We start from the raw sequence: 10,224 nt of genomic DNA, 5'->3' as shown, positions 1-10,224 counted from the left end.
CCGCCAGGTCCCCGACTTGCGGGAAGCGGGAGCGCCCCGGACGTCAGACGGAACGTCTCCACGCCGAGGTTTCCACGGGCTTCCAGCCGGAGCCCCACCGCAGACGTACCGCAGACGTACCGCAGACGTCAGCGCCCGCTTCTGCGGCAGCGACAAGTAAGCGCACCCACCGCTTGCCTCGCCTACGTGGCGACGGTGGTCGTTTGGACGGAATAGGAAGAAAGAAGGCAAATGGATGACTGTATTTTTCGCCATTTATTCTCAAGTTAAAATACAAATAAGGTAAGATCCTCTTTCAACCCGCGTCATTGTTCCGTACGCGTTAGCGTGAAGTCCCGGGAAATCCGCTGACGGCCGACCATCCGTGGCTCCGTCGGTCGGGGTAAAGACGCGAGCGACGGTGTCCCACGGGCTCCGCCGGAGGACGCCACGTGAACAGCCGTCCATCATCTGTCCGTCTTTCTTTCTCCGCAGCATCTCTTGGAGGTCGGCGGGAACATCGGCGAGCGGCGGCCGCGTCTTGTCGGACGTGGACCGCGTCAACCCCGGCTGCCACTGGCTGGTCAAACCCCGAGTCCCGTCCGTCCCGGGGCGGGCGCTTAGGAGCAGGCCATGCCGTCCATGTGTGACTCCTCGGCGGCCATGGCGGCCGCCTGCAAGGCGTCGGCGTCGCTCTGAAGGGGGTTCCCCAACTTCCTCTCGCTGTGCATGTTGTTCTCGTGCCGCTTCAGATCCGACGCCTGGGCCGGAACAGAATGGGGGGGGGGGTGGAACGCCTTTTCCAAGAAGCTTGCCACAGACGGACGGACCGAGTCCACGTACCTTGGCAAAGGCCTTTGTGCACGACGCGCACACAAAAGGCTTTTCTCCTCGGTGCCTCCTCTCGTGATCTTTCAGGTGAGACTTGTGTTTAAAAGCCTGCAGACGGGACGGGACGAGACGGGTGAGAAGCCAGAAAAGGGACTCTGGACACGGGACCTCGGCCCACCCACCTTGTCGCACATCTGACAGGCGAACGGACGCTCGTTGCTGTGGACTCGCTCGTGTTTCTTCAGGTCCGGGGCCCGGATGAAGGATTTGCCGCAGACGTCGCAGCGGTACGGCTTGAAGCCCGTGTGGATCTTCAAGTGTTCTGCCGGGAAGAGGGAGGTGTCACGTGGGAAGACCCGGCCGCCCATCACCATTTACCTTTGAGGTGAGCGTGGGTGGTGAAGGCTTTGGCGCAGATCTCGCAGGCAAAGGGTCGCTCGGCCGAGTGGAGCTTCTCGTGTTTCCTGGAGACCAAAGGGCGGGCGTCAGCCCGGTGCCGCCGTGATGACCGGTCACGTGACACACCTGAGTCGGGATTCGTCCAGGAAGGTCTTGGCGCACACGTGACAGGCCAGCTGGTCCCGGTGCCCGTAGAGAAGATACTCAAACTTCATGTCGGCGGTGGCCCAGGCGGGCGGCTGCTCGTCCTTCACCTCCCCCATGCTGTCAAAGGTCAGCGTCTGGGTGGCGTGGTGCTCCGCCCCCAACTCCTTGGGCTCCGTCTCCATGTCCGGCACCACGTCCTGGTCGTAGCAGGCCACCTGGAGGCCGGCGCCCCCGGGTGGGACATTTCACCCCCGAGGCACGGCCAGAAAAGGCAAAGCGCCCAAAAAAAAAAAAAGCCGCCCCCGGAACTGGGCTTACCTTGTGGACGTGCTCGTTGGCCAGCTCCTTCAGGATGGCCTCCTGCTCGCGCAGGGCCGCGTCGGGGGACTTGTCCATCTCCTGGTTGGCGCCGGCCCCCGCCAGCTCGTCGGCCACGGGCGCCACCTCGTGCTCCCCCAGGACCTGCCCGGATATATACGCTCGGCTCAGCGCGTCGTCGGAGAGAAAGGCGGGGGGGGGGGCGGGCTTTGCCCACCTCGGCGTCCCCCACCAGCTGAGCTTCGGGAGGGAGCGCCATCTTGACGATGTCGAAAGGAAACTTGTCTTTGTCCTCGGACGGCGCGTCCTCTCGTTTCTGATGGAGAGGATCAAAATCCATTGAAATTGGCGGATCCCCCGGAAGCTTCCCGCCGCCCCCACCCCGCCACGTACCTGCGAACAAAGTTTGTCCAAGAAGCGAATTCCCAGAATCTGTCCCGACGACATCATCAGGTTGATGTCTCTCTTCTTGACGGAGATCTTGGCCGTGTACATGTAGTTCAAGACCTCTTCGAAGATGTCCGAGCGGATGAAGTCGATCTCGATGACGGACGAGTTGTCCACCTGGGAGAAAGGCCTCGCTGAGTGGGCGCCGTGGGCTGGGGAGCCGACAACTGGCTTACCTCGTGTTTTTTAAATAGCTTTTTAAAGTAGTTGGAACAGGCGGCCAGGACGCAGCGGTGAGCGCGGAACTTGACGTCTTCTACCACCACGGCGATGTCACAGTGCTCGCCCTCCAGCCGCTGCTCGTTCAGCAACTTGAGGAAGACGTTCTTGTGCTCTTCGTCCACGTACTTCACCGTCTCGGCCATCTGAACCTCGGCGGGCGGACACACATCCCGGGCTCAGACCGTCTTCTCGGCTGACCTCTTACCCCAGACGCCTTCTTTCGTGGGGGGCTCGTAAGTGAGTTCACTCAATAATAATAATGTGTACGATTACTTTTTTTTTTTTTTTATTGAGCTCAAATGGTTTTTTTTGCTCCAAGATCTACTTTTGAATGAGTCAACCTCCCCCTCTGTCTTCTACTTGGTTGTCATGGTTACATTTCAGGACTGGGCCAAATGTTCCTCACGGGCGGCTAGGTGGCTAAGTGGCTAGGCGGCTGGCTAAAGCTTTTGGCTGGACAAGACAGTTGAAGCAGCGGGGGTTGGGCTGAAACAAGCACCAGCTGATTGCAATCCACTGATTGCACTTGCAACATACCAGAGTGGTAGGTAGGAACTGTGACTTACTGCAGCCGGGGTGTTCAAACTTTTTTTGGCTTTAACGTCCACTCTCTATTCATGCCAAATTTCTAAGAGCTTAGCCTGGGAAATGGACAGAGGGGGGAATCAAAATGAAACGTATCATCTACCAATAATCATACCGTGGCCATCTATGTTAGATTACATTAGGACTTTATTTCAATTTATTGGGGCCCCCTGCTCTATAGGTTTTGGGGTGTTAAGATTTGTGTTTTGCACTCGCCGTGTTTTGACTTGGTGCGTGGGAGAGGCGGCATGACAAGTTGACCGTGCCCCTGTGATTGGCTGCTGAACAGTCTGGACAACGGGTGGTGAAGCTCTCGGAAGGAGGGAAGGAGGGAGGGAGGGAAGGAAAGCACTTTGGTTTTGGCTCGCAGGCGGGCACGCGCCTCAGTGCGTGTATGGTGACGTCACGTTTAGGGCTAACCATTAGCACGGGGCAGCTAACAGGCAAATTGGAAACGAAAAAGCAGGCTTTAGACAGCGAGCGCTGCGCCGCGGGAGGGGGACGAGCTAGCCGCTAGCCGCCGTTTTTGCTCGTCAAAAGAGCATATGTGGAAAAAAACGCCACCGTGCGAACACTCGTCTCGTCCTGTCTCTGAGCTTAAGGCCCCCCGAGTAAAGCTAGGACGTAGGCCTGGCTCAGTTTGTTGGCTAGCTTGCGCCGTTTAATGGCTGGCGGCCTGTTCGAGCCACTCAAAGACACAAAATGGCGCTTTCCGTGTCGATGGGCTCGAAGAGAGGCCGGCCGTTCGGTGCCCTACGCTCTCCCTCTGCGCGCGGCCGATCGCGTTCGGGAGCGAGACGGAGGACATGCACGAGGGCGAGCGAGCGACCGTGAACGGCGGCTCGAGTACGCGCAGGCAGCCATCCCCGCGAGCAGGGCGCGAGCGCGGGCGCGGCGACGGCGCTGTCGGCGGCGACAACGACGGACTCCTTACCTCGGTGCCGCGCGGCCGCCCTCGCTCCCGTCGCCGTGGCCGCCACAGCCGGCACGCCCCCCACCAGCAGAACCACCACCACAAGCCCACCACAACAGCTAGCTGAGCAGCACTCCGATGGCTCTGGGTTCGAGCCCCCTGGTGCTTTTTCCAGATCTTATCGACGACGAAGAAGAAGAGGATGATGATGATGGTGATGATGATGATGATGTCGTCGTCGTTGTTGTCGTCTTTGTCGAGGCCGCGCTTTCCGCCTGCACGCCAAGATCCCGAACGGCGCCTGCTGCCCTCACCTCACCGCGCATGCGCGCTCATTTTCACGCACAACGGCCTGCTCTGGCCCGGCCTGGCCTGCCTGGCCTTTGGGGAGCCCGCAAGAGCTGCGTTTGCCCACTCTCCGTCTAAAGACGACCCGCTCAAGGCTTCCTCTTCCCCCGATAGCATGATAGCTCCACTTGATTTGTTGTTGCTAAGAATTTTGCTGGACGGTTTGATACCCGGCCTTGACTATCTGCAGAGGACAGAACCCCGAGCCTTTGGATCCCCCCCCCTCCCGACCCCACTGGCATCACCAGCAGCAATTTCAAATGTTTTTGTTTGTCTGGGCAGAAAGACAAGTTCCCCGAGAACACTGAGTACCAACCAGTGTGAGCAACATCATCATCATCATCATCATCATCATCGTTGCTCGCTATGGGCACACACCAGTGTCATTACTAAACATATTATGTCTACTACACAAATGATTTAGTCATAATAAAATGTAATGATGAATAGCTATGAATGGGTGCCCTGGTGGACTTCCATTTTCCAATGCACTGGTGAGTCTCGTAGAGGAAAACCCCCAAATTCAACTACAGGAACAAAATAAAGACGAATGATCCTACAAGTTTTCAATGAAGCAAAGTGTTGGAGCGCCCCCACCCTTCCTGTGCGTCGTGGCGTCACTGCGTCAAAGAAATCACGTGGCTTGAAAAAAACATCATCATCAGCAGCAGCAGCATCCCGGCGGCGGGGCGCGTGCGTGCATGCGACTGAGCTAGTGAGCGAGCATCCCGGACGCATCCAGTCGTCGTGTCAGGTAGGCCACCTTCTAACCTTCTAACCATCTAACCTTCACCTTGATAGAAACCAATGCATGTGTGCGTGCGTGTGAGCGAGCGAGCGAGCGAGCGAGTGCCTGCCTCATCATTAGTTTGACGGATGATGCACTTGCTGGATCATGCTGCAGCTGCCCGGTCGGTGCTCGCTAGTGCTCGGACAAACCAGCGGCTACTTGGGGTGGGGTCTTTCCTCCCTATCTCCCCTCCCCCCGCACCACCTTGTACCACCTTGCACCACCACCACCACTACCTTTTACGCAATCGACGTTTAGCCCAAAAGTTGAACTTTATTCACTTGACCTTGTTTGAGTCCATGGATTTGGGGCCACCCTCCCTCCCTCCCTCCCTCCCGCCCATCCACGCACCAAGTGAGGCCGGGTCCGTTTTGAGCGGGAGGGGCCGGCCGGCCCACAAAGTCCCTCCCATTCAAAACCGCGGTGGTCCCACTCCGATTTTTCCGCTTGCAATGGATTTGGGCCGGCGGCTTTTTCCACGGTTCCGCCCCGCCCCTCCCCCGGGTCGCTGACCCACATCAGGCGGAGCGCCACTCCTAATCCCTTTTTTTTCCCCGTCGCCATAGCGACCCGGGCCCGACAGCTGGCCAGCTCAAAAGATTGACGCCGGTCAGAGCGAGCCTTTTTGCCCACCGTCTTCCATCCCGCCCGCCTCGTCATGACCACGGAGGGACAGGAGCCCCGGGAGGCGGAGTGTCTCCCGGAGGGGGTCGCCGCGCAGGTAATGACGGGCAACAACGGTGCCGCGCCACGGCCAGCTGACGTGTCTCCGCACTCAGGGCGGCGACGGCGTCCGGGACTTTCCGTCGCACGTTCCGCCGGTCAGAAGGTCCATGAGCTTCAGGACGGCGCAGACTAAAGTCACCCTGCTGGACGGGAGCGTTTTTAGCTGCACGCTGGAGGTGAGTGCGCCGTTGCCCGGCCGCCGCCGCCGCCTGGCCGCCGCCGCCTGGCCGCCGCCGGCCGGCCGCCTTTGTTGCCACTTCTCCGCCTTTGCAGAAACGAGCTCACGGTCTGCAGTTGTTGGACAAAGTGTGCGAGCACGTCAACCTGCTGGAGCGAGACTACTTTGCCCTGTCCTTCAGAGACGTGGACGACAACAAGGCACGCTTGGCCGCAGACGCGCGGCCACCTGCGGACGCCCTACACCCCTCTCATTTGTCTCTCTCTCTCTCCGTGTCCTTAGAATTGGCTGGATCCCGGGAAAGAGATGAAGAAACAGCTGAGAGGTGGGTCCGGTTCCCTCCCCCGGGCCCAAATATTGGCTAGTATTTGAGCGCTGTGGGTTTTGGCGTGCCGGCATGCAGGCGCGCCCTGGAATTTCTCCTTTGACGTGAAGTTTTACCCGCCCAACCCCGCCCGGCTCTCCGAGGACCTGACCAGGTAGGTGAGCAGGTGGCGTGCTGCGCGGGTCCCTCCCCCTAGCTAGCCCGGACTTTTGCCGGCGGGCAGGTACTTCCTGTGCCTGCAGCTGCGGCGGGACGTGGCCTCGGGCCGACTCCCCTGTTCTTTGGCCACTCACGTGGTCCTGGGATCCTACACGCTTCAGTCGGAGCTGGGCGACCACGACCCGGGTGAGGGCGGACGGTCCCGCAGCCCCGGATCCCCCCGGCGCCTCCTCTCCTCACGCCCCTCCCTGCCTGCCTCCCTCCCTCCGTCCGTCCCTCAGACGAATGCGGCTGGGATTACGTGGGGGAACTTTGCCTGGCTCCCAACCAAAGCAAGCAAATGGAGGAGAAGATGGGCCAGCTTCACAAAAGTCACAGGTGGAGACGCCCGCTAAAGATCTTTGTCCACCCGGGGCACCCGACCCGGGGCTCGGGGCCCACGCCTGATAGCCGCCGCCGCCTCCCTTCAGAGGAATGACGCCGGCCGAAGCCGAGATGCTCTTCCTGGAAAACGTCAAGAAGCTTTCCATGTACGGCGTGGACCTTCATCACGCCAGGGTAAATAGGTTCGGCACCACCTGACACCCGGCGGGAGTACGGCCCGCCTCCGACCGCCTCCGACCGCCTCCGACCTCCTCCGACCCCCTCTGTCCGTCCGTGCGTAGGACTCGGAGGGCGTGGCCATCGCGCTGGGCGTCTGCGGCAGCGGCCTGCTGGTCTACCGAGACCGTTTGAGAATCAACAGGTTTTCCTGGCCCAAGATCCTGAAGATCTCCTACAAGAGAAACAACTTCTACGTGAAGATCCGACCCGAAGAGGTCGAGTCCCCGAGACGGATGGGAGACGGGCGACACGGCCCTCGTTGACTCCTCGCCGCTCTTCCTCCAGTTTGAGCAGTTTGAGTCCACCATCGCCTTCAAGCTCCTCAACCACCGGGCGGCCAAGAGGTTGTGGAAAGTCTGCGTGGAGCACCACTCCTTCTTCAGGTAAGCAGGCGCCTCGGGCCCAGACCGTCCCACCCACCCGGCCACCCGACCGTTATCCCCCCCGCCCGACCGTTATCCCCGTCTCGTGTCCCTCTCAGGCTGGTCTCCCCGGAAGAACCTCCCAAGCGTTTCCTCAGCCTGGGATCCAAGTTCCGCTACAGCGGCCGCACCCAAATCCAGAGCCGCAGAGCCAGCGCTCAGATCTCCCGGCCGGCGCCCAACTTCCCCAGATGCGTCAGCAAGAGGAACTTGCTGAGCCGCAGTCTGGACGGAGGTACGTTCCCACGCGGCAAACCCGAACACACACACACACACACACATACACGGACGGGACCGCTTCACGTGGTTTGAGTCCAGGCGTGCGACCCGTCTTTGGGGGAAGTGCCTTGTTTTTGTGAGCAGAGATTGAATTGGTCCTCAGCTCCCAGCGCCACGCCCCCTTCCTCTGCCAGCGGCTCTCCCGCCTGCTCTGGAAGCGCTCCAACAGGTAGCCGGCCGGGCGGGACTCGGCCAATGCGGCGCCCGCGCAGGGCCGCCAATGGCGGCGGGCGCCTCCCACGCATTTCCCCGCACGGCTTCCGTCTGGCCGCGGGCGGGAAAGAAAGCGTCCTTTCCCGACTCCGTGGCCCACTGGCCTCAAATGGAAATCAGCCAACGCCGCCTCCGGGGTCGCGGCGCCGAGAGCCGACGTCGCGGCCCCCCGGTCCTTCCTCCCTTGCGCTCGGGAGGGAACGCCGGCGTCCGCGCCGCGTCGGACGGCCGCTACCCTGGTTGCTTTGCATGACCCCTCAAAACCCCACCAAACGGCCGCGGCCATTGGTTGAGCGCCCGTCTCTGTGCAGACATGGGCTCGGGTCTGTACGTGGTGTCCAAAGCCATCACCGTGGGAGACCTGGTGGCCACGGTGACGCCGGAGAAGAGGGGGGAGGGGCGGAACCAGGTCGGAACCCGCGGGGAAAGCGCCTTCGGTGAGTGGAAGAGGCCCCGGCAAAGAGACACTTGGGCTTTTCTTCCTCCGCTCATCTCCTCTTTAGTCCAGGAGGTGCGTCAGCGTCTGAGGGCGGAGCCAAGGGCGGAGCCAAGGGCGGAGGAAAAGGCGGCGCCGGGGGCGCACGAGAAGCCCGAGCCAGGAGCCCGGCTAAAGGCGGCGCTAAAGATGGAACTAAAGGCGGAGCAAGAACCGCCGCCTCAAGCCGAGCCAGAGGGGGAGATGGAGCCGGACCCGGAGCGGGATCCCGAGCAGGATCCCGAGCAGGATCCCGAGACGGATCCCGAGACCGAGCCCCAGCAAGACGGGGACCTGAGCAAAGTCACCGAGGCGTCGGAAAGTCCGTCCGGTGCCGAGCGACTGGACGCAAAACTTCACAATGTGGGTACTACCCCCGCTTTGGGGCAAAAAAGACAACGGTGAAGGCAATTTTGACATGCGCCTCTTTGGGCCTTCAGACGGAACTGACGGAAACGGCCGACGGAGACCTGAGCGCCAGCGAGGTGACCACAACCACCAACACGCCGCCAGAGCCCAGCTGACCAACGCCTCTTTCTTTGCATCAGTCGGAGCAGGAAGAAGACGTCCCGGCCGACGAGCGGCGGGCGAGAGACTCGCCGCCTTTGCCTCGGAGCCGGCCGGCCGGCGCCATCGGCGACCTGCGCCGCTCCTTCCTGGAGGGCGGCGGCCCCAGCGCCGGGCCCACCGAGTGGGATAAGCGGCTGGCGGCCTCGCCCGTCCGTCGCATGGACGAGTCGCCCATGATCGAACCTTTGGAGGCAGACGAGGTGAGGCCAAAATTCCCGCCTCGTTTGTTCGCCGTCCCCGACCGGGCGCCGGAGAACCGCAGTTTCCGTTCCCGTGTGCGCAGCCTCCGTGGGATGAAGTGTCTCCCGAGCTCAACGCCCTGCTCAAGTCGGCCAGAGGAGCGGCTTTTCCAGAGGTTGGCGTCGCCGGCCGCCACCGCTGGACCGCCACCTCGCCACCTCGCCACCTCGCCTCCCTCCGTTCACTCACTTGTTTCAGGCTTTGGAGAGGACCGGGACCGTCGCGGCGGTCGCCGGGGAGGACGACTTCCTGGTCCGGGTCGGCCCGGGAGCTTTCGAGGGAGCGCTCCGTGTGGACCGGGTCGCCGAGGCCGTGGTCGGGGACGTTATGACGGAGGCCCGGCGGGCGAGCCGTCAATTCAAGTTGGACGGCGACGACGAGCCGGCCGGCCGAGCTAGCGACGATGACGCCAGCGAGACCGGCCAAGACGCCATCGGCGTCTTGGCGCAGGCGGCGGCGGAAGACGCGGCGGAGGCCGGATCTCCAGAAAGTGGAGGTCGGCGCCGCCCCGCCTCCAAATGGTACGGCCAAACGGCCAGCGAGACGTCTGGCGGCTCTCAAGTGAGCAAGGTAAGGAAGGAGGAGGAACCCCCAAACGCGAGAAAAACCCCTCTTTGACCCTGACCCGTTGTCAGGTGGCCGGTCGAGGACTCTTGGAAAGCAGGATCGAGAAGAGGATCGTGATCAGCGGAGACACGGACATGGAGCCGGAGCAGGTGCCGCCTCCCTCCCGACCGGCGACCGGTCCCGCTCGTTATCCACGTCCGTCTTTGTGTCTTCCAGGAAGCCTGAAGAAGAAGCCAACGTTCGTGCCATCGCAAGTTTCCCCATGTAGCACGATGGGCGGCGCCTTGAGCTTAGCGGCCCACCCACGGTACGGCCAAGCCTTTGGGGGCTGCCGAGAGCAGAAAAAAAGGCCCTTTTTTGTGGCCGTGGCGGCCCGGCAACTCGGACCATACGCTGGTGTCCGCGTCAGCCGCGTTAGCATGCCGCTCTGGCCGGTCAGCTTAGCTTATTTTCCGTGCAAATATTTGTCGTTGGCACTGATGCTTGAA

General features: G+C 61.6%; 2 protein-coding genes across 6 annotated transcripts; one reads left to right on the top strand and one right to left on the bottom strand.

Annotated features, from left to right (window-relative positions):
• Positions 1-236: 236 nt before the first annotated feature.
• On the bottom strand, positions 237-4,186 carry zbtb14 (zinc finger and BTB domain containing 14). Of its 4 annotated transcripts, none has more exons than XM_077736361.1 (10): positions 3,863-4,186; positions 2,298-2,486; positions 2,068-2,238; positions 1,907-1,990; positions 1,675-1,818; positions 1,336-1,571; positions 1,189-1,274; positions 993-1,132; positions 823-918; positions 237-740 (listed from the first exon to the last, which is right to left on the bottom strand). In XM_077736361.1, exons 2-10 carry the CDS (start codon positions 2,484-2,486, stop codon positions 600-602), a joined length of 1,287 nt encoding a protein of 428 aa, XP_077592487.1. In that variant the 5' UTR covers positions 3,863-4,186; the 3' UTR covers positions 237-599. The 4 variants fall into 4 exon arrangements, with proteins under 4 accessions (XP_077592487.1, XP_077592486.1, XP_077592485.1 ...); XM_077736360.1 differs by having other exon boundaries at positions 1,892-1,990; positions 2,298-2,573; positions 3,863-4,185; XM_077736359.1 differs by having other exon boundaries at positions 1,892-1,990; positions 2,298-2,492; positions 3,863-4,185.
• LOC144209827 (uncharacterized) lies at positions 3,296-10,140 on the top strand. Of its 2 annotated transcripts, XM_077736355.1 has the most exons (20): positions 3,296-4,943; positions 5,546-5,700; positions 5,759-5,881; positions 5,979-6,083; positions 6,166-6,208; positions 6,287-6,362; positions 6,432-6,553; positions 6,649-6,745; positions 6,838-6,925; positions 7,033-7,185; positions 7,256-7,353; positions 7,452-7,627; positions 7,775-7,840; positions 8,196-8,722; positions 8,800-8,844; positions 8,908-9,129; positions 9,213-9,284; positions 9,368-9,739; positions 9,805-9,885; positions 9,953-10,140. In XM_077736355.1, exons 2-20 carry the CDS (start codon positions 5,638-5,640, stop codon positions 9,959-9,961), a joined length of 2,538 nt encoding a protein of 845 aa, XP_077592481.1. In that variant the 5' UTR covers positions 3,296-4,943; positions 5,546-5,637; the 3' UTR covers positions 9,962-10,140. The 2 variants fall into 2 exon arrangements, with proteins under 2 accessions (XP_077592481.1, XP_077592482.1); XM_077736356.1 differs by lacking the exon at positions 7,775-7,840 and having other exon boundaries at positions 3,297-4,943.
• Positions 10,141-10,224: the final 84 nt, after the last annotated feature.

This window comes from Stigmatopora nigra, chromosome 16 (genome assembly GCF_051989575.1).
Source record: "Stigmatopora nigra isolate UIUO_SnigA chromosome 16, RoL_Snig_1.1, whole genome shotgun sequence".
In the NCBI taxonomy this organism is placed as follows: Eukaryota; Metazoa; Chordata; class Actinopteri; order Syngnathiformes; family Syngnathidae; genus Stigmatopora; species Stigmatopora nigra.
Note: the sequence above shows the minus strand (reverse complement) of the source record. Positions and strands in the feature narration are given on the sequence as shown.